At 36.8% G+C, this 24,630-nt stretch overlaps 1 protein-coding gene across 1 annotated transcript in view; it reads right to left on the bottom strand.

Moving 5' to 3' along the window:
- LOC131152072 (uncharacterized) overlaps positions 1-24,630 on the bottom strand; it is a 73,362-nt gene that overhangs the window by 17,535 nt on the left and 31,197 nt on the right. Inside the window, exons 5-10 of the mRNA XM_058103676.1 lie at positions 17,690-17,760; positions 16,311-16,369; positions 15,934-16,032; positions 12,416-12,473; positions 6,866-7,002; positions 6,656-6,712 (exon numbers count right to left, since the gene is read on the bottom strand). Coding sequence (XP_057959659.1) covers positions 6,656-6,712; positions 6,866-7,002; positions 12,416-12,473; positions 15,934-16,032; positions 16,311-16,369; positions 17,690-17,760 — 481 coding nt within the window. The remainder of the gene's footprint in view (positions 1-6,655; positions 6,713-6,865; positions 7,003-12,415; positions 12,474-15,933; positions 16,033-16,310; positions 16,370-17,689; positions 17,761-24,630) is intronic.

The raw sequence follows: 24,630 nt of genomic DNA on the forward strand, positions 1-24,630 counted from the left end.
TCGATTTCGACTTCGGAGTTTGGAGTGTCATCGGCCATTCGTGCTTCGACTCCTTCGAGGCTCCTCTCTCAGTCTCAGACTCTCAGCTCAGCACTCCACTCTCCAGCGCACGTTATGAGATAAGTATAAGAGTCAACACCCACCAGCCACTTAAACTTTTCATTATATTTTCTTTTAAAAAAATTATATTTTGTTGTAATTGTAACTTGTACCATGTACGTTAAATTGAATTAAAAAAAATTAATAGAGTAAAAAATTAGAAAATCAATAATAATTATATGTAAAATAATTTTTTCTTAATTTATGAATATTTTAATTGTCTTATTTTTTTGAAAAATAATCATGAAAATCTAGTTCCATCACCCTATGAGGTATCTGAAATTTATTTGGAACAAGAGTATCAAGAAATGAAAAATTATATATTTTCTTTTACTAGAATTTGGAAGGAGAGAGGTGTAATCCTCATGTGTGATGGTTGGTCAAGACCAACTAGAAAACACATTATAAATTTTTTAGTTTATTGCGCTAGAGGCACCGTGTTTCATAAATTAGTTGATGTCTCTGATGTGCCAAGCAGAACAACTGAATATTATTTTAGGTGATTTTCTAATTTTAATTGCATATGTAAATAGTATTATCAACTTGTATGTTTTTAATTAAATAGTAGTAATTATTGAATCTATAATTTCATTTCAGATTAATGAACGAAGCGGTTGAAGAAATTGGAGAGGAGAATGTTGTCCAAGTAGTGACTAATAATGAAGCTACAATGAAGGCAGGAGGAAAATTATTAATGCAGAAGAGGCTCAATCTCTATTGGACAGCATGTGCAGCTCGTTGCATAGACCTTACTCTTGAAGATATTGGTAAGAAAAGTAACGTAAAGAAGGTCTTAGAAGATGCAAGAACAATAAAATCATTTGTTTACAACCACACATGGACAGTGAATTTCATGCAGAAATTCACAAATAATAATAGAGAGTTACTTCGCCCTACCATCACTCAATTTCCCACCGACTTTATTGCTTTGGAGACTATTGTCAATCATAAACAAGTATTGAGGGAAATGTTTACATTTGATGTTTGGAAAAACTCAAGGTTTGGAATGGTAAAATCAGACCCAGCATATAATTCGAAGAAGATTATCTTAGGCAAAGAGTTTTGGCAAAAGGCCTCTAATATAATTAAAGTGCAGGAACCCTTAATGAAAGTTCTTAAATTGGTTTATGGTGATGAAAAATCAACCATGGGTTTCATATACGAGGCAATTGATAGGGCGAAGTTAGCCATTAAAAAAAATTGTCGTTTTTACAAAGACTTGGAAAATTATTGACAGTCGGTGGAGTTTTCAATTGCACCAAGATTTGCACGCTGCTGGTAAGTGTAAATCAAATACATTTTCTTATTATTTTAACTTTTAAAATATGCATAGTTGCATTAAAAAACTATTGATTAATACGTTTCTAAATTTAATTTTAGGATATTTTTTTAACCCACAATTTCTTTATGGCGCCCCACCCTCTCCTGAAGTTGCTAGAGAAGTCATAGATGGGGTTAGAAAAGTGATAACCAAGTTGGTACCCGATATAGATACTCAAATTCAGACTATTAATAAAGTAAGTATTGGTTCCGTTAAATTGAATAATGAATTGTTTTAGTATTTTGTAATACTTTCTAGAATAATTATTAATACATCTAATTAATTAATTAAATTTCACAATCATCCTTTTTTAGTTGTTACTATATCAAGATAGGCAGGAGACATTTGGAACCCTATTGGCTCAAAGAGAAGTGAAACAAACAAATCCTGGTAAATATAGCTAAATAATAGATGAATGGCTCTATTTTCTACCTTTATGTTGACTTTTGAAAAATACGCTATACTGACATAAAACTCTCTTTAATTATTCATGTAGCCGAATGGTGGATTCATTATGGCTTGTGTGCTCCTAAACTCCAAAGAATAGCAATAAGAGTTCTTAGCCAGACCACATCAGCTTCGAACTGTGAGCGTAATTGGAGCACCTTCAGCCTCATCCATACGAAAACAAGAAATAGATTAAAGTACATGAGACTGCAAAAACTTGTTTTCGTACATTACAACAAGAGGTTAAAATTAAGATGTACAATGAGAAGAGGCCACCAGGAAATTAAAGATGATTTCAATCCTATTAATTTGGACTACATTTTCGAAGAAGATGATCCTTTGAGTCAATGGTTAGAGGAGAGAGACACACCACTACTCGACGGCCAGGGCAATTCAAATTGGTTTAATGAAGATGTTGGTGGTACTACAGAAGGAGGTGATCAACCACCAATAAACGTGCATGATGATTCAAGTTCAAACCCTGAACGTACATAAAGTGATGACAATCTTGGTTTGAGCCCACCAAGTGATGATGATGGTGGTGGTGGCGGCAGCGGTATAGAATATGATTATGGATATGACACAAGGACATCATTTATAAGGGTTATATATCCTTCTAATCCTTATGGACTACATGATATACTTGAAAATTATGACTTGGGTATTCCTCCAGGGAACCAATCTTCACAACCCAGGAGAAGAAGTGCTAGTGGTGACCCTAGTGATTCTACTAAAGATTCATATGGTGTGGTTCGTGATTTTGGCGACTTTAGTTTAGATGGTTTATAATCACAATCATATGGATTTCATACAGCATATCCACATTATGCATCTCGTGACTCACGTTTTTATCCTAATGGATCAGGAATCTCAAGATCTAGTGAGTCTTCTTCTACACACTACCCAAAGCCAGTTCTAGCCCCAACTTATGGATATTATTCAAAATATGTTTAAGGAGGAGATTATGCACCTCTTGTATCAGTTGGATCTTCTTCACCACTAATACATTATCAGGAGCAACAACAAAATGACGTAAACATGGGTTTCTTCAGCTATGTATTTCCACAAGGATGGAGAGATAATTCTCAATCCAATCTCAAGATAGAGATGCAAATTATGAAGACCCTCCACGTCATTCATTTTGGTGGTGACATGTGCTATGTTATAAACTTGTAAAATTGTATTCATGTATTCAACTATTGAAATTTGATACCAATCATTTTTCAAATTCATGTATGCGTATATTAAGTATTGACTCATTTTTAGTAACTTTATGTCTTTAATTAATTGATTATTCATTTTAATTACATTTCAACATCCTTTTACCCATTAAAGTAATGCAAACTATAAAAAATAAAAAATAATAATAATAATAATAATAAAATGAATTTTTTTGTATACAACACACTAAAATTAATATAAAAATTATATTACCTATTAAAAAGCATTTGTAGGTTGAATAAAAGCCATCGAAATTCATTAAAAATTATGCATTCATTGATTTCATGCTTATTTTTCAATTTTGGCAAGGTTGTGCATGCGTGAAAAAAATTTACGACCATTACGCCCGCTTCCCGATACGTAACACCCGCATCTCCAGCGACGTTACCCGCGACCGCGATTTCAAACCAAGGTAGTAACTAGTACGCAGTGAAGCCAGAAGGGGAGAGCATTATGGCTAGGAGGAGGCATCCCCTTGCCCCACATTGGAAGTTGTTGAGTTGGGGGAGCCTCACCACTTTTATAAAAAGCAACACCTCCCCTCAACGTCTCTCATAGTACAGTCATGCAATTTTATAATAATATAGTATCACAATAGGACTGTAAAAAGTTAAAATTAAAAATAAATCAAAAATTGCTAAAAAAACTGGAGGTTAACAAATACAAATTTGAATTTAATTTAAAATCAATAACTGCTAAAAAAACCTTGAGGTTAACAAATATAAATAAATAAATATGCAAAAAAAATATTAATATTTTCTGTTTTTTTGTTCGGTTTATATTAAAAACTCAAATCAAACCGAAAAACCAATGTTTACAAAAATCAAAAACTGAGACCGAAAAATCAAACCAACTAGAAAATAGTTCGGTTTCAAGCCAGTTTTTGGTTTTTTGGTAATTTTTGTACACAACTACCTCCATATACACACATGCATGAGCATCATACCCACAAGCACATATTGATATACAAACATCTTGGAAGGTATGCAGAGAAAATGTTTTGATATCTTTATCCTTTATGTAATACTCCAAAATTTTATTGTGTAAATTTTTTTTTTTTTTCAGATTTTTGAAAGTTCAAGTTTTAAGTATTATTAGAGTAGAAGGATTTATTCAAAAAATCTGATCAAGCATTTGAAAACCCTTTTTAAATCCTTCTAATGCAGGACAAGAAGCACGACCATGGGAAGATCCTTGTTGGAGAATAATTCAAAAGAATTTGTTTAGTTTAACTAGTACCTAAAGTGAATAATTCATGTTGCCCCCTTCCCCCTCCCTTGCTTTTTTTTTTTCCTTCTTTTTTCCATCCATGGTCTTAAATTTCCACGAAATTGTCGAAATTTCCATTGAAATTTCCGATTTTCATCACCCTCGAAATCGAAATGGCAATCGATTTCCATATTGCATAATTTCCGTCAAAATCTCAATGAATCATCCGAAATTTATCGAAATCTCGAAATTTTAGCAAAACTTGTCGAAATTTTAACTTTATGCTGAAATTTCGTCAAAATTCAAATGAGAAATTTAGGAGTGAATTGAAATTTCTATCTTAATTTATTTTATCGAAACAAAAGATTATTACAAGTTCTTTTGAAATTATATGAAAAAATAAACTTACGGGAACATTTTATTTAACCGTTCATGTCTAAATTATCATTATTTGTATAATAAATAATATTAAAATGATTTATGAATTTCATTTGTATTAACTGAATATGTTTCATGTATATTATTTTACAAATATGTTTAATGCACATACTATTTTACAAATTTTTCACCTCATACAAAACATAGATGTATTTAATTTGTAATATATTAGTCCTAAAACTTATATTATTATGTTTGTTAACCATTTCTAAAGTTTCACAAAGAATTCCATGTTTCACTGCTAATTTCCTTATTTTTTTAAATCGAAATCGAAATTGACATCGAAATCGAAATTTCCGTCGAAATTTTCGTACTTTTGGAGCTTCGAAATTTGAGTTGAAATCGAAATTTAAGACCTTGGTTACCAGCAGCTCACTGTCCACCCCATCATCCTCAAAAAACCAGGGTATCCTTACTGTCCAAAAAAATATCCAATAATAATCCACCATTAGACGAAATCACTATTCTTTCTTATCATCAGACTCATCATCATTTTCTTCCCCAATGTTGATCTCCCTTATTAACCTTCTCATCTGATCCCAACCTCAGATCATCCGAGTCTCCACAACAAAAAAGCCACCAGTATGATCTCACTGTAAAGTTCTTTTCAGCAGATCAGGATTAAGTCTCCTCCTGCGTGATTTACACCCACTTGTGTTGCCACATGATGGGCATAAACTTTATAAACCCATCGTGAGCAGATTTCTATCCATCACAGAAAGGCTTATTTTGAGGGCTGGCCTTGGATCGATGGTAAGGTTGCTCCTTTGTGACTGATTACTCACGGGTTTGAGTCCAAGGAAACAGCCTCACTGCATTAAAAGTAGGGTTAAGGTTGCATCCCCTCCCCCTATCCTTGCAAAGCTGGGAGCCTTGTGGCCCAGGGACGCTCTCTTTTTACAGAGAGGCTTATATTCATCCCCAGTGCCAACTGTTGATTCCTTGACACAGTGATCACATAATTCGTCAATGAGATCCTGGTGGTTTTTCCAACCCCCCCAAAGCTACAAGACTATCCTTCAACATAGCTTGACAAGACGACTCCCCGGCATCACCCATTACATTTGCTCCCAGTTACCTTATTTTTCCTACTTCTGTGTCCATCCCAAATCTATATGTTGATGATATATTCATCCCCAGTGCCTACTGTTGATTCCTTGACACAGGGATCATGTAATTCGTCAATGTGATCCTCGTGGTTTTCTTGACTCCCCATAGCTACAAGACTATCCTTCAGCATAGCTTGAGAAGACGACTCCCCAGTATCATGCACTACATTTGCTCCTAGAACCTTCTTTTTCCTACTTCTGTGTCCATCCAAATCTATATTTCAATGATTTGAGAGGATCAAGGTTTCAACAGCGATCTTTCTGTTCACATGATGCTTTCTGCACTATTGTCCAGGAAAAGTTTCAAAATTGCAAAGCCTGTATCTGCTGTTCTTTCATAAACAAGTTTGCACTTTCTCCTGTGGTCCTAGCTGAGACAGTTTGAAATAAAGTCCTACTCGGTCTGACTTAGAGTTTGTTTTGTTAATACTGCTAGGATTGGAATTTTTTGGCCAGATTCACTGCTTGTGACTTAATTAAACAATTCAATATCTCTTGCCAGTCCAAAAATAAATTTCTGCACATTCTTGTAACAGAAAATTGATTATCTACTGTGTGCTATAGATGAAATTGATTTGTATATTTTATTGGATGTTTCAAAGTCCATGACATAAAGCTCTACAATTTGCATCATTGGATCACTTGCTCTCACTCATTTGTCATATATACATTCCTTCCCTTCTAATAAAATGATTCCAAGTATATAGTTCCACATACTCTATTAGCAAACTAGTTCGGGCTAACAACAAAATCAATAATATTATACTGTTTGTTTATAAGAATGCTGCAGTTATATGTAAGAACAAGGTACCTGCTCTCGTCTATCCACATAAGCTTGCAAAAGTTCTCCAACATGATCTATAAATTTCTGAAAGCAAATAGTAACAATTTTATAATGAAAATTGAAATTAGATTAAAAGTAAGTATCAGAGAAAATGTAATCAGACAAAAAGCAATTTATCAGCAAACAAGCACACTTAGGAAGGTAGTAAGCAAAGAAAATTGAGGCAACTAACCTTACCATTGCATTTGAAGAAAGAAGATCATTTTCTGCTTCTCGTATGGGCAGAAAGAAAGGAACTGTGTGTTCAAGGACAGTCATTTTTTCAAGAAATGACTTACTCTCGAGCACACAGTGGTAAATCTCACAAGGTTCTCCTGCAAAATTACAAAGACATATAGGTCAATTTACCACTTGCTTCCCAGGGAAGTAACGTAATTCCCAGTATCTTAGAAAACCCATTCACGTTTATCAGTTAATTCATATAGGTCCCATCCATACATAGATGCATTTTCCAACTACTACTATATTTCCATTAATAAACCCCAATATGGGAAGGCAACAGTGAAAATTAATATGGAATTGATGACAATAAAACCAAAGCAAGGTAAGGTGAGGCCACCAGTGGAGCAGGAAGATTATAACTGAAGTGGAGGAGTGTGTCGCCTTAGACAAACACGGAATCTGGTCAAACCCCCTTTATGAAGAGAATATACTTCTCGTCTTCCTCATCATCCTTCATTTTCACCTTAACTCCCCCGCACAGGGATGGGGGTGCTCTCCCTCCCCCTCCGTAGAGTTCACCTAAACCAGGGCTGATTTCATTAGAAGCAAAAATTCATCACATAGATATCTAGACTGATCACTCGATTAGGCCTCCACATCTGCCATAAGTCATCAGCATTAATTTTGTTAGGGGTGAAGTCTACGTGAAACCTTTCTCAGAAGGAATCTCAACCTTCCAAATAAGTTTATCCCAAAAATTTCAAAAAAAAAAAAAAAAAAGAAAGATTGGGGATTTATCCAGTGAACAAGAAAAGAATTAGCCAAATTATTCCCGAGTACATTATCATGCATAGGACAACGAACAAACAAGTTAGAAACCACCATCAAGTTGACAAGTTTATCCACTTCTCTCACTAAAATTCTGAAAAAATAAAAATCCCACGAGAATTTCCATCAAAGAATAAAAGGGAGAAAAAAAAAACAATTGAAACAATATGTATGGAAGAATTCTAAGAAGACAACACACAAAACTGATAAAGAAGCATCTTCAACCTAAGGATCCTTCTACTAGCTAGAAGCTGGCTGAAACAGGAAAACAATAGAAGCAGACAGTGCCAAAAGCACAGCTTCTTCTTGCTCAGATCCTTCAACAATGGGTCCACCACCCATGGTTTTTTGGTTACCAATACCGTTACACACCAAAAAATCGATAGGAAGAAAAATTACGGTCATAGCAACCGTTACGGACCATGACCATTACATAAAGGCCGCTATGGCCATTACATAACCGTTATAGGACTCTTACACCAAAAAATATATTTTATTTTTAACTTTTTCTTCTCACTTTTCCCCCTCTTTCATAAATCATTCTCAATATACTATGTGGCAAGAGGGGGAAAAGATCATAATAAAGATGACAATGATACAAAATTTACTATTTTTTTAAATACTCACAAGAGATGCATTAATTAACAATTTGAAAATACTAACTTGTTAGGAAAATATTTTATTTTGATAATATTAGTAATTTGAAATTTACGTTCTATATTTTTCAACTTCAGCCTTCTTTCTTTTCTAGTCATTTTATATTTGTATTATTCGTATGACTTATGTGTCTAATAGATTAATAGAGTGTATAATGTATTTTGTTTTATTAATTAATTTAGCACAAATAAGAATTTATCACACATAAGAAAAATGAAGTATAAACACGCGCGCGCACATAATTTTTCTATCAATGGTGGTTTAAAACAAATTTAACCTTCTTGCCTTTACCAAATAACTTCGTTGAATTAAAGGATCCAAAATACACAAAAACTTTTTCTAAGAAGAGTTAAAAACTTAAAACATGTAAGTATGTGCGTGCTTGAAAAAAATTCACAGCCGTTACGCCTGCTTCCCGTTATGTAACATCTGCCACTCCCATTTCCCATTACACCCGTTACCGTTATGTTATGCTACCTGCTACCATGATTTCAAACCATGCCACCACCAGCAACAAGGACAAGGGCAAGGACAAGAAACTGTTGGATTTCATAGGGCCTGTTTGGTTAAGGTTCCAAATACAGTTTTCTATATCTAGAAAAGCAGAATACAGAGAATACACAATTAGCATTTGGTCAGTGTTTTCAGGAAACCATTTTCAGAAACACATGCAAAAATATCCCTAAATAATACAGTTTTCAGGAAATGATATTTAAGTGTTTCCTCTGTTTCTGGATACAGTTTTCCACATGCAAAAAAGACATGGATATGGGGTATAACTCATTTTTGAACAATAATTGTAGTAATGATAATAATACTTATAATGATAAAGCATTATAATAATATCTATTATTATTATTTTATTAACAAATTGTCACTTGGATCCACCTTAAGCAAACACAGTTCCACTATTCTCATTTTTGGGAACAATTCGAACACAGTTGACCAAATGCGTTTTTGAGTATAAAAAAACAAATACATGATACAATCCGTCGTTTTCATTTTCCAAAAAAAAATTATACAGAAATTTTCTTTTGAGTCCTTAACCAAACAGGACCTCAAATTTTTGAGACCCGAACTTCCTTAACCTTCCAGCTTTTTAGCCTTTTTTTCCCCTTCGAATTCTACCTAACGTGTATCTCATTCTATTTTTTCAGCAATTTTCATCCATCCAATTTCTTACCCAGGCATCTTTTTACCACAAGCTGAATTTCTCATGGGGTTTCACCACTCCTTCAAGGTAGAGAAAAAGTTTTAAACTTTGATAGGTTGAAGAATGATTTGATTCGAATAACCAAGTTCATGGATAGCCAATCACCCTCTTTTGTGCTGAAAAATAAAGAATTTCAGTGGGTCTTGATTCAGATTATGGCTTTTTTGTTGGAGCTTGGAGCTTTATGGGTTAGATAAGAATACTGGGGATTTACTTCTTTAGAACGGAAGAAGGTTTCTTCATCTAAATCTACTTGGGAGTGAGGAAGATTTTTGTACAGAGAGGGAGTTTGAGGCAGCTTTATTTGTTTCTCAAAAGTGTTTTGAGGCTGCTGGATGATGAAAGCTTTTATGTGCTTTAAAGGTAATTGTTGGTCGAGAAGAGAGAAATTTTTAAGGCCAAAGGGAAGAGGCTGGTGCAGGGGAACAAGGTAGTGGAGCAGGGCTGCGGGGCTAGAGCATAGGGTAGTGGAGTAGAAGGAAAAAGGGGTTCCTACAGGTAGGCCTAAGAGGGGCTTGAGTTTTGAGGGAATGAGCTCCAAACAGGCTTTAAGTTGAGTACAGGCCCAGTGTAGGTTTGAATTTCTAAATTAAGCCTAATTAGGCCTTCAAACCAGCACAGACCCACTATAGGCTTTAAATTATAAAATAAGCCCACTGGACTCTTACTAACTTGGGATCTGATTTTGTGGATGCAGGTACTTGGAAGGCTGGCCCATGGATCTTCAAGGCTTGGCTGACAGTGGCTCCCCTGGTCTTTTTTTTTTTTCCCCTATATTTATCATTTTGATTGTGCCTTATAAATGCAAATGAAATATTGTACAATTCCTAATGCATATACATTCAAAACATGGTGGTGAGGTTGAGTAAATTGGGGTACCCACCCGAAGAGCAACTGCTTAGGCAATGATTTGTTGTGCCGATTGTGGTCCACAAATCAGTGAAGGATTGAGAAAAGCAGGAGGGTTATGGCGCTGAGAAGGCCCAATACTTCGTACAATGAAGCTCTTCAATTAGCTCTGATGCATGGCGCCACATCCGCTGGCATGAGAATGGTTCACAACCGCTGGTACCCAATTGCAAAAAATCTGGGTTCTACTTGGATTGCGTAATCATATTTACCTGGGTCGCCGTACACCCCCACCACCCCGGGGACTGTGAACCGGATCGCATGTTCTGAGTCATGGGTCAGTAGCATCCTTAATCAATGGGGGTCGGGATCTAAAACCCCAAAAGTGGCAACCCTGATTTGTTAACCATTTCTAAATAAAAAATAATATGAAAATATTCTAAAATTTCATAAATCATGTGAGAAAATTCACTGCTGCTGCAAAGCCTCCCAGGAAGAGAAAAAGAGAGAGAGAGAGGAGAACTTCCAGTGGCTCTGAAGCATGTGACCAGAGAGAGAAAGGGGCTTTCTGCTGCTGCAAAGCTGGCAATGGAGAGAGAACAAAGAACTTTTTGCTGCTGCGGCAATGGTGGACGGATCCTAACAGACGGGGAGAGAGAGAGAGAGAGAGATGTTTGAGTGACTGAGGAGAGAACTGTTTTGAGTGATTGAGAGAGGGCCATTTGAGTGACTAAGAATTTTATTTGAGTACAGCCGGTAATTACTCCATCCTAAGTAAATCATTCAAGAAACATTCTATGATCCAAAGTAGCATTTCGATCAATCAACCTAAATAAGTGGTTCATGCTTACCACAATCCGGAATGGCAAACCAAGCCAAACCCCTCCCCACAAAGAACCGTGCTCTAAGCAACTAGGCATAATGGTCGGAAGAAAGGGATTTCAATTTTAAAGAAGTGGTGAGGTTTTAAGATCTGGATTTTACTGTAATAGGCGTAACACTATTGGACCCAACAATGCTAAAAATAGGCTGTGGGCTTATTTTTCAAAGGAAAGATGGAGTAAAACTTGGACTGTGGGTTAAAAAATTCAAGATGGAGTTACTGGAATTGAAGAAGCCCAATTAGCCAAACAAAGTGGGGATGGCAAGGACCACTCAAATGCAGAAGCTGAAAGATAGATTTACAATAAAAGATGTTCTACAAGGGGTTGTTGAAGATGATAACTTGAGGGGCATCAGAGGATTTGCAGAGAAGAAAATTGTGCAACCTAATATCACAGATGACTATTCATGTGCAAAAATCCATCTCTTCACCATTTCTTTGGATGCTTAAGGACTTGCAGAAACAAACGGATGAAAAGTATGAAGAGATTTCATTGAAAGAGGATGAGGCAGGCAAGGAGAGCTCGTATGTCCGATGATGATTTGAAGAGCTTGTGTGTGTCTGACAAGGGTGTTGTTCATTGTTGGATCAGTTGATGACAGAAAGGGGGTTAGACAAAGGTTTTCTGGGTTATTCACCAAATAGGGCAGTGAGAGGCACCATGTATCAATCCTGAGGTACCATCTGATTATACAGTGGACCGAAGTGAATGTTCCTTATTTGGGCAGCATGAGGCAGGGGATGAAGTTCTGGAAGGCTGGAAGGACCTCTGAAGAGGCAAAGGTACAGTATGGTCATAAAAATTAAGAACATGTTTTATATAAATATATATGAGTGAATATAAATATATATATATATATATATTCATATATATGGGGTGTATTAGGTTAAAAGGATATGTTAAGTTTTGTCTTTGGATACACATTTTCTCCCCATCATTCTCTCCCTACCCTCTCCCCTTGTGAAAATCAAAAAGCAGCATTTTTAACTAGTATATGGAGTTTCTAGAATTTGTCTCACCATTCCAAGATTTCCTGAATTCTAATTGTTGTCTACCAAGTGATATGAGAAGGAATTTACATCATGCTAACAAATTCATTAGCAAACAACCAGAAATAAGTTGCTAAAGGATTACCAGAAAAGGTTGTCTCATATTGTATGCCAATTCTTGCCCCTTCCAGACAACAGATCAGCTGCACAAGACAAAAATAAGCTACTTTTAAAAATGACCCACGAATTAAAACCAACAAGACCTTTAAATACATGAAAAGAATGTCAATTATATAACAATAGCTAATATTAAGTGTTCATTGTGTATCAAATGACTACATGACCATAACAGAGCATCACTGAAGAATCAACAGAACAGGATAATATCACAACTTGTCCAACAAATTCCACCTAGAAAATCGTGCCAACATTACATAATTAGATTTTAAAATAATAGCAGAGGCACTTTGCTAAAACATATCTAACAAACACAAAGAGAAACCTCAATTATTGGTTTTTTTTTTGGAGAGCATGAGATTTATGGAACTAGAGAAGCCTAGGGCATTTAATTGTAGCTGACTAAAGGCTTCAATTACTTCAGAACGAGATGCTCAGTCTTGTAATTCCTTTTCAATAAACTAGTAGGCATCACCACTTCTTCCACTGCCAAAGCAACCTTAATTTCACATTTCCCCCTGAAGTTTCGCTGGACTGTCATACCTTTGCATGCTTGTAATCCAAAATACTTCAAAGGTTCAAGATAAATCTTGTTATGAAGGACCCTGATTATTATGAATGAAAAAAGAGGCCTTCTTTGATCAAAGCCAAACAAATTGTTATCTATCAATGTTCTGATTAATATAAGACTGATGTAAGAATGAGTGCAACGCTCCCCTTCCGGCGCCTTCTTCCTCCGAGAGTGCAAGCATGGCAGACTGCATCCCTCTTCTTTCTAAATCCTTACATTCAGGAATCTTCTCTTCTTGAACTACAGTCACCTTCTTCCCCCCTCACAGTCAATGGCACTTGCCAACTCTCCTCTTTTCTCTATCTACTGGGTAACAAAAACAGCGGACGAGAAATGGGAGGACATTCCACTGTTGAGATATAAACTAGAAAGGAAGGTGTTTAACATGAATCATCTAGATTTTTCGACCTTCTGCATTTCATATTTCACAGGGAGGCATGTATCCCTCATGGTTCTGATAAAGGAGATATTTAATCGGGTGACAAGGATGAGGGGTGTACCCTGTGAAGCGAATGGACGATTGGGGGTGGGTCGAGGGGATCATATCCTCAGAGACAAGGGCTGCTCTGTCAATCTGAAGACTCTTTTGAATGGCAGGGTCAAATTTTTACTACCAAAGAAGGAGAAGACAGTAGGGAGGCAGCCAGAGGTACACATCCCTGAGGGAGAATAGTGCTAGGATTGGAGGGCTTTCCTTGCAGCTCTGCTGGACACGTCAATGAACAGTAAGGAAGGCGTAGACGATCACAAGGTCAGATTACGGTGCTTGAGTGCAGATCCATGAACATACAAAGGGCAGGGAAGTCTGACGACGAGACAAAAACGTATTCCAGAGGCTCCCAACAAGTGTCTCCTTCGGTGATGTACACAAAGGTGCTCCCGCTGGCAAGCGGAGAGAAGTTCGTCTCTTGTAATCGCAGGGATCAGGAGGGATTATTTCCTAGACAACTCCCTATATCAAACTGTATTACAGCTAACAAAGGTATTTCAAATTTTAAATACCCTAGTGGGCTTAAAGGTTTGGGATCTGGTGGGCTCGTATGGAGTTTAAGAATACCAAGCAAATATGAGTTGAAAAAAAGAGGGCCTCTACTTCAAATGACGCCGGGAGTTCTAATCCAACCGAAGATATGGCGCATGACAGAACTGACAGGGGAGTTATGGGACTTCCTAACACAGTGAGCTGAGCTATAATGCTAGGCAGAAGGCTATAGTCATCACCAATGAAGTCAGGAGAGATACTAAGAGGCCAAGGAACAATGATTCTTTGAACAGCAGGGAGGAAAATAAGAGTTCAAGCAAGGGCTCTCAGCATGTTTCACAAGATCTGAAACCCATCACAAGTTCACAACCAATCAGTTTTTTCCTTTATGGTCAGTCCTTAAGGACAATCAGAAGCTTCTACCAGAAGAGGAACTAGACTATGCTTCTTCTTTTGATTTGGAGGACGACTTAAGCATTTTTTGTGAGTCTGAGAAGGAAATGCTAGTCAATCAGCTGAGAGCCGACTTCCAACTTGCAGAAGAGAGTAGTTTGATACAACTCTTTGAAGGAATGAATGGAGACGATGTCGAGATAGGCTTGTTCAAAACTAGAATCACCATGTGTGGCAAAGGCTGTCCTCTCAAATCCAATGCAAGAGCAAGAGAATGTGTGCTAAAGGAAGCATGAAGGACACAAGAATAAACATCAGCAAATGATAGCAACTCTGCACTACTAAGTATCTGGGACCAGACTGCCTCAAACTCAGGTTTCAAGCCTGCTAGAATCTGAAGAACTATCATCTACTCCGTCAACTTCTGCATCTCACGAATGAGGCGGTTATAGGTAGCACAAAGTTTAGCTCCTCTTGAATATGTTTCATCTCTCCAAAATAATTTGCAATCCTCCCATCTCCCTGTTGTAACTGAAAGTTCCCCTAGGATAAATCATAAAAACGTGTAATGTTACTAAAGTACAGAATCTTGGCATAATCCCAAATCTCCTTGCATGTATCTAGATGCATGCACATCTGCGCAATTTGTGGCTCCATCGAATTCCACGAGGGAAACAATCAAGGCATCTTCCTGAATCCACACTTCTTTTCTCTTCTCATCAAAAGGATCAGATTTTCCTAATCCTGCAAAAATAAACCCGAACAGTCTTAAACCACAGAACATAATTTTTTCCATCCAACTTTTCAGTCATTATCTGTGGCAATGATGAAGGAAACATGTCTTTGGGATTTATAGATGCCATCCCAACACTCACAAACCAGCAGCCACACCAATGTCAAACAAGAAGAACAATCAAAACTAATTAGGACAACCACACATGAGGTGAAGCACCAAAACAACCACAGACTAGGTGAACAACCTACAAACTGATATAACACTGCCACAGCCTCACAAATCAACTTATGAACACTGCCATTGATCCAAGAAACTCACAAAAAGCCTTTAACGAACACCAAACAACTACTAATGGATTACCACAAGTGCATGGTCAAAAAAGGTTGGATCTTTAAGCAAAAAACATGCTCAAAAGCTTGATAATAAAGTCTAGGGAAGGAATCAGGACTCGATGGAGGCAAAAATCAGAAAAAGGTGGCTGGAATTTCACTCACATGCTGCAGCATGGGGACAAGACCGCCGGCAGTCGGCCGGGGCATGGTGGTGAATGGGGAGGTTTCCGGCGATGAGATTTTCTAGGGCAGATTCTTGTTTACTCCACTAATAAGCTATTCATAATTTTTATGAAAAAAAAAAAAAAAAAACATCCACATGCATCAAAATGCCCCTCAAAATAAGCCCAATTCTACTAGTACTCTTTTACAACCAAATTACAACAACCAGACCTAATTCCTCAAAACCAGAACCATGGAAAACAACCATCCGCAAACTGCTCATAAAAGCATACATTTCGAGGATAAATACCTTGGTCCCAATTTTATAAGTAGTTTTCCCAAGAAAATGAGGATCTGGCAGTGCATTTGTTTCCCCTGCACTTGCCTTTCTGTCTGCCTCCATGTGAACCTGAAAATAAGCAGATTAACTAGATTGGCTTTTAAGAAAGTCAACACAATATGAGGAAAAATGTAGACACATAAAATCATATGCCAATGTGGGCTACTATTTACTCCAAACACTGAAGAATAAGCTGAGTAGGCAGTACTTTAATTCTCAACTCTATAATTATACCCCCAAAAAAAAGGGGAGAAAAAAAAAAAAAAACTGACTTGAACAGCTGATATCAACTGCTTCAGTCTTCTAAATCTGGGAAGGAAAACACAAAGCATTCATCAGAATCATACTCGCTCTCTTATTGTAGCTAAAAGCCCATCATTCCACTGCTCACCATCTAAGCAAATCTCTGCAAAATAAGTCACTCATTACTAAAAGCAACTACAAATCAAATCTACTCGAAACAATTATTTGACACACAAAAGAAACAAAAGTAAAGAGAGAAGATGCTTGGAAATCCTATGGGTGCAAAACGGGCAAAAAATTGTGTATATTGATGCATTTGTGCTGAACTTCTTGCTATGGTAGCTTACATATAAGTCAAAGCACCATAGGCACCACAAGTGCTTCAAAAATATGAACCATAATAACCCAATAAAGCAACAAAATGCCAATCAGTACGTGTCCCTTTAAAACCAAGATACTAGGAAGAAAGGAATTTATAAGTGCAATCCTAACTCTTATCTTCCCACCAAGTTTCAGATCTCTTGACTTCAAAACAACTATGCATTTACTGGTTTACAAGTTCAGCACTGCTTCCATTATTTCAACAATGATTTTGAAGCATTCCAACTTTAAGGAACCCAAACTCATCAAAGCCTTAAAAGGAATTCTTAAAAGTGACCATACATATAATGCTAGCAAGGTAAAGGCCAGAGAGAGAGAGAGAGAGAGAGAGAGAGAGGGAGGAGAGAAAGGCTACTGTATTTGGTTGAAGAGTCCACATTCCAGTGCTGACATATGCCAGACAGCTGGCACAAAAATGTGAGTCCCAATTCATTTGAGTCAAATACTCAGTCAGTCACTATGAATTTTTTTTCCATAAAGTAGTTATCATACATTCCAAATCATTGCAATTTCAGTCCAATAATTGCACTACGTTTGCATGTGAATTCAACCCATTTAGAATGTTGACCGACCACAATAGAATAAAAATAAAAATAAATCACAGTGACCAACACAGAATCATTTTAATAAATTCAGTAACCAAGTAAGCATTTAAAAATTTCGTTCAATCTATTGATTCTCTTCTGCTTTTTAAGGATAATATGGTCATAAAGCTTAAGTATTTTATTTTACTCAACAATATTCAAAAAGCAGGTGTTGTGCTTCTGATCTCACATAGACATAAATTAGTGTTCAGGTTTTCTACCATAATCTTGACATTTGGTCTAAAGTAGCATAAAATAAGCAACATTTTAGTCTTTTCCAGAAGTAATTTTATTCTTCCATTTTCTCAAAGGGGTTTGACAAACATTCCCGGAGAGAAGGGAGGAGCAAGAAAATTAGCTGACATCTTGATGTAATTATATGCCATCAGAAAACAAAAGTTGATATCTTTAAAAAGAAAATATATGATCAAACACAGTGCTAGCAACAGCATATCATTTTTCAATTGAATATGCAGTCACGTACAAGCACACTGACAATCAATTAACTTCAAAGCTACCTTGAGTTTGAGAAGCTCGTGCAGCTTCAAATTCTCTCTGTAGACGCTCAAAAATCATCTTGTCAGAGTCCCTAATAAAATCAGAATCAAATTAATTATAGAACCTTTATCCTCCAGGAACCATATTCATAAAATAAGTGCAAATAAGTTCCAACAAGAGAACATAAAACTATGGCCAGTAAAAATTAAAAATATATGCATCAACCATGAAATGATTTGTAACTTGTATTACAAACTGCAATTTCTAGATATATTCAGTAACATGCCTTCAATAAATTTGGGGAAGTCCTCAATTTATTTTTAAACTCCTATACATACATTTCTAGGGTTACACAAGAAAGAGGGAAAACAAATCTAAAATGTTGAATTCAAATGTTTTAACTGTCACATACACTCAACTATCAAAGTATTTATACCCTATATCTAACTAAACACATAATTACAAACTAACCCCAACAAAAAAGAAACTTATACCAACACAAACAAAAACCCAATGATTGCAGTGTCCTAGATCTATGCCAAAATAAGTTTGCCAAATACATGACTTAAGTTATGAAGGCAGTCCTCTGTCATACACTAACATTACCCCAATCAATGGAAATTGGCTGCGAAGAGTGTAACTATAGGTATGACTCGAGGAGCATTCTCCATGATGCACCTGAAGCGGGGATAATATTTCCACAAAACCAAATAACATTGAAAATCACTATTAGAAGTCACAAACTCATCATCTAGAATAGATTCCATTGTGTCGTGTCCTATGATTGAGAAATGGAAAGAGCCTAAGCAATTGTTTTTCATCTTTTCTTGATAATAAAAGAAAGTGTATTAGATTGAGAAAGAGAGGATACAATGTAAGGCATTAAGGGGACAAGAAATATGCCCCAAAAAAATAAAACAGAAAATATAAAAAAGAAATAAAGAAGAAAAAACAATAAAAATAAGAGCAAAAGACACTGACCTCCCTTGAGATTTGGTAAAACGATGAAGACATCCCTGAGGTTTCAAACATCCCACAGACTTCCCCTAAGATTTCAAAATTCTCACAAACCACTACTGACATTTGATTTTTAGGACACCAACATCCCTAAAAAAATTTCCTTTTTTGCAAATTATATGGGGAGTTTTTTGTCTTTTTGGCAAACTTTTGGGGAGATTTGTGGAATTATTGAAAGCTCAAGGGAGGTCCTTGGGAATTTTGAAATCTCAAGGGAGGTCCTTGTCTTTTTGTCAAACCTCAAGAGTGGTTAGTGTCTTTTACCCTAAAAATAAAGAAAAAACAATATAGCCAAAAAAGCAATTAACCAAAAACACCTATTTTTAGTCCCTTTCATTGTTATTCACCGAGCACTAAAGATTTTCTAGCTTCCTTTGACCTTTCTTCACTTCGTACTTAACCCTAACGAAATGCACTTCCCTTCTAGCATCACAAATTTTTAAATCCAACTTATCCAGTATCTCTTGGGCTTCTAAATAATTCCTAGGAATCACCTCCACTTGTGTAAGTAAAATTCCATCATTGCAATACAAGTTATTGCCCAATCCATTGTTTTCAAGAACACAAAACCCCTCTAATCCTTCCAGCGGGCCTAGATGAATATATCATAGCTCCCCGAGATCATCACAAGAACCAAAAACATAACCATATTGTTCTCAAATCTCATCCAACAACAAACACCCACTACACTCAAACTCACTAAAGTCATCACCATCATTATCAGACAAATCTCCCCATTTTTTAACCACCTTTCCTTTGCAAACTCCTTTACTTCCTAAATCCTTCCTCTTATTTAGTGCATCTTCCAAGATACTCAACTCCCCTGCATAATCTCTCCTTATACTCTTTGGCCTTATCTCACCAGATCGCTCTCTTTTCTCTTCATATAATTCCTTTGTTTCTACACCCATTAAAGTAGCCTTCCGACAAGCCTAAACCTTAGGGCCCTTAGATTTTTCAAAATTAAAACCTGAAACAACATATTTTGCACGCAATCCATCTTCTATTTTTCTATTTCTCCAGGATATACCAGCCTCTAACCCCTCTGCAAAACCCAAATCAATCACCAACCTAATGCTTATGCTATTAACGTCAGTTTCTTCCCAACCTAACATACTAAAATCATCCTAATGACACACTGAATATTGAGTCCCTTTTTGTTCGTCTTAAAGAACTAATATGGGAGTTTGGAAACCGTTTACTGACTGTATATCCACCCCCCCCCCCCCTTATCTAACTTCTACGAGTGGCCAGGGAAATAGAATAGATTGATGATAGGATCAGGCATGGAAGGGGCCTAGATTTCAATAACCTTGTGTTGGGCCTCACAAGTTTTCAAAAGAAGACTTTTTTTACTAGAAGCCTAAATAAGCATTTGGGCCTACTGTTCCAATTGGCCCAACTGCGATTTACCTTGCTAAATTTTCACCTCTCTAATCTAGCTCAATATAAAATCAAAATTATGCTCTCAAGCCTCCTTAACCAACAGGCCCATCAGAAATTTTAAAAGGCCTTCATTGCTTTCAAACAACTGGCCCATGTCTAAATTAATCATCAAAGACCCAAGCCAAGCCCACCTAACCTTCATCATTCCATCGTTCATGCAGAACACCCTAGCCGCCTCAAGACTAACCTCCTCCAGTGGAACCTTCTCCTTTAGTGACGTCTAGTGATTGTGCAAAGTTGTATGCAAGGTCTCCTATTGCATCTTCACTTCAAGCACACACCACCTTCAACACATCCTCAAGGATAAAGTAAACTCCATCATTAGGAACCAAGCAATTCCAAGCATAGGAATTGAAGGAACTCTATCAACATAGTTTACTACTATTCGACTCCGGGATTGATTCACAATCCTCCTTTTTTCCATCCATGCCTGACAAACAAGATCTCACCAAAACATCAAACTCTTTGCCAAAACGAAACCACCCTTCGTCTTTGGATCCTTCAGGGACAAATATAGAATATATTTGGCATGTCCATCCGTCCCCTAATTCCAAGAATTTTTCCTTTCCCTCGTGACATGAATCACCGTCCAATAATCAACAAAACCCACCCCAGATCTAAGAACACCCTTGCTTAAATTTCAAGCAAGAGATAAGAATCCCTTTGAGAACCATTTTGCTGCAGCTGAAGAAAATCAAACCCATAGATTATACTGTTGATTCTTCTCAAGAACAAACAAAGCTCCAACATTCCCTACTTAATCCAATCTCGAGTCGAAGGATTTCCCTTCAATCTGGACTGAACGAATCCCTATCATCAACTAACAACATCTCAATCAAGAAAGTGAGGAGAATGATTAAGGTCCCTTGCGAGAGAGAGAGAGAGAGAGAGAGAGAGAACCATCGTGTGTCTTCACATTAAACACTACTAAAGTTCCAGCTAACCTTCGAGATTTCGTCCTTTCTCATCGCTATAGGCCTTTCGAGAGAAAAGATTTTGACAGCAGCGAAGCTTGAAGATGAATGAAGGATAGGAAGCAGCAGGCCCAAGAGAGAAAGCGAGGAAGCTAGTGCTTCAAACCTTTGGGAGAGAAGAGACTGCACGCCTTCAACAAAGAAAAGGGTCGAGCCTCTTTAGGGCTCCGACGAAGCTTCTGATCAAGGCAAGGATCCTAAGCAAATGTTGACCATGTATGAGTAGTCGATGGCAAAGCAAGTGGCACAAAAGTGCCCCAATAAGTGTCCATACTAAAAACTTGATTAATGATCATATGATTAGGCAAATCAAGTAAATTTGCATTAGCTCCAAGTTCCTTAAGGGCGGACAGAGCCAAAGAAGTTGGCATGGAGCTTTTTAAAGGAATTTCTAGGTAGTGTCTGGGTCTAAAGCAAACCATGTCACAATCACCCATATTTTTTTATAGAAAAAGAAATTCATTAGATAAAGAATGTACAATCAAGAGAGAAGACATCTCTTAATAAAATCTAGGAATCTCCAAAGAAAACAAAAATAGAAAAACACAAAATGTAAGAGACAGCAAAAGAAAATCAGCACGCCTTAAGAAGAGACTGCCAATCACTTTGAACATCTGAAATACGCATCCCCTTGAAATTTCCATTGCCCACACACCATAAAGAAGCCATAAAATGAACTTTTTTCCACACCAACCAATGTGCTAACTTCTTCCCTGAAAATATAAGCAAGTTACATTCCCTTTCCACAAGCCCAAGAACACTGCAAATAAAGCACAATTCCATAATACAATTCCTTCCTTCTTCCTCCCAAACCCCACAAAATATATTGCCAAGAACTCCTCCAGTGTTCTAGGACAAACCCAACTTTCTCCAAAAATAATTGAATAGCTTGTTCCAAACCTTCCATGCAAAAGCGCAATGCATAAAAATATGTGAAACAGATTTCGAACAATCAAAACAAAGCATACATATATCAAGAGAGCCTTTAAAGGCCTCCTCATCTGCAGCAAGTCACTATCGCCCATATTCAACTCTCTTGCCCTACAATGCACATGCAAGTTTGTAATCAACACTACTCAAGGCAAGTTTGTGCCTAACCTAAGCATTCAACTCATGGATATGATTAACAAAAGATGCAGGCTCTGAAATAAGAACCTCTGATGGCAGAGGAACAAGATCAATGGGATTGAATAAACACTTGGAAAGACTCTTACCCGTGGACCTTTTCATAGAATTATAATAAGAAAACTAAATTGCCATGTCCTTCTCTCATTATACATCCAAGTATATCACACTGACTACAATTACCAATCTCAATTTGAGGGATGGCAAACAAAAGAAAATATCTAAGTCAGTCCCACACATTTTCCAAAGTGTTCTCCAGAAGTAACTAGCAAACTTGATATCCTTATCAAACACTATAGAGATTGGCAACCCATGCAATTTAACTACCCCCTTAAAAAACAATTTAGCCTTGTGAGAGACATTGGAGAGCTTATTACATGGGATGAAATGTGTTATCTAGGAATACCTATCAAGTACTACAAAATGGAATCATGTCCCCAACCTGTTTTAGGGAGTTTAAAACATCTAAGTTAATCCTACACATTTTCCAACGTGTTCTCCAAAAGTAACTAGCAAACTTGATATCCTTATCAAACACTATAAAAATTGGCAAACCAAGAAATTTAACTACCTCCTTAAAAAATAATTTAGCCATGTGAGAGACATTGGAGAGCTTATTACATGGGATGAAATGTGTTATCTAGGAATACCTTTCAAGTATTACAAATATGGAATCATGTCCCCAGTCTGTTTTAGGGAGTCTTAAAAAAAAAAGAAAAAAAAAAAAAACCCATATTCAAGTCTCTACAAGGTATTTGTGGTGATGGAGGCAATTTTTTGTCTCTTAGATTGGCTAACTAACCAATACAATGCTAAGGCATTATCTCAAATAAATCGCTTCCATAAAAGGCCAATAAAAACATGTCATCAACTAAGGCGATGGATTTATCCTTCCCAAATGGCATAAACCCACTATAATGCAACTCCCAAACTAAGAAATCTCTAAAAAGAAGTGTAAGGAATGGATAATCTCATATCATTAAACAAGTAACTTTCATGGATGATAAAGTCTACAAACCCACTATATTGGCCCTAACTCGCCTCCTAAAAAATCATCCCTAAATCAAGACAAGTAAAATACTAATTCTTTGAACGATCAAATCAAATAACCTCATCATTCATGAAATAAAGAAGAACAACTACGCTACTGAGGCCATCAAATACGTTATTCTTAATAGCAGAGTGATTTTTTAGAATTGCTAGACCGAACAAGCAAGCTTAGCATTCAACTTCTTCGGTGAACTAAAATATTGCAAAGCAAGGTGATAAGAAAACTACAAACTCTTGGGATATCATATAGCATCACCAAGGAGATGCATTACTTTCTTCAACTCGACAATTACTATCACAAATATTATCCTGTTAGTCAAAAGGTTTTGGGTCGAACTAGACGCACAATTGCCAAGGAATCTTTAACACTTAAAACAAACCATGATGACGGATTTGATACTTGCCCTTCCCAGCATCATGAATCCCTTTGAAGTAGACGTCATCCTCAGTGGAGCCTTATCACAAGAGAGAGATCAAATTGCGTACGAGAGTTGTAAGCTCAGTGAATCTTAGTAGAAGTACATAACTCAAAAGAAAGAGATGTTAGCACTAATTATTTGTCTGAGTGTCATAGAATTACTTGATTGGGCCGAAGTTTGTGGTAAAAATGGATAACAAGATTGTTAGCTGTTTTTGCACAAATCCCCCCAAGCAAGCTCATTGGCAAGAATTCCTAGTGGAGTTTGATTTCTTCTTCAACATGAGCAACGCAAATGAATCAAGATGCAAATGCACTAAGTGGGAAGGCCGAGATAATGACCCTACAACTCATACTCACTTGAAAGTAAGTTACCACGACAATGCAGGAGCACATTAATGAGAACCTTATCAAAGATCTAATGAGCCAATACCTCATGAAGTTGGTGGAAGTGGGCAAAGCGTGCCAATTTTTTGTTAGGAGATGGTTTACTCTTGAAACATGGTAATCAACTCCTTGCACCTTAAGCTACTGGCCTAAAGGAGATGCTGCTATGGGAGTGTCATGACACCATGTGGGCAAGTCACACAAGACTTTAACATTAATAAAGCAAAGATGGTATTAGCCACATATGCAATATGAGATCTGGCCAACAATACAAGGTTGAGGAAAAAAAGGATGGCATGGTTATTGAAGCTTTTTCAATTACCAACGAGATCATAGAACAGTGTCTCACTTTCTTCATTAGAAACTTGCCCAAAGTTGGGGACCTGGGGCCGATACTTGTGGTTATAGGCAAATTTTTGAAGCACGATACTTGGTATGAACACTAAAGTATTAATTGAAAAAAGAAACAAAGCAAGTGTTCCAAAAGACCAAGACATAAGATTCAAATGGAACTTCTCGTCAATACCTTTCAAAATCACCTGTT

The sequence above is a fragment of the Malania oleifera genome, chromosome 3, assembly GCF_029873635.1.
Source record: "Malania oleifera isolate guangnan ecotype guangnan chromosome 3, ASM2987363v1, whole genome shotgun sequence".
In the NCBI taxonomy this organism is placed as follows: domain Eukaryota; kingdom Viridiplantae; phylum Streptophyta; class Magnoliopsida; order Santalales; family Ximeniaceae; genus Malania; species Malania oleifera.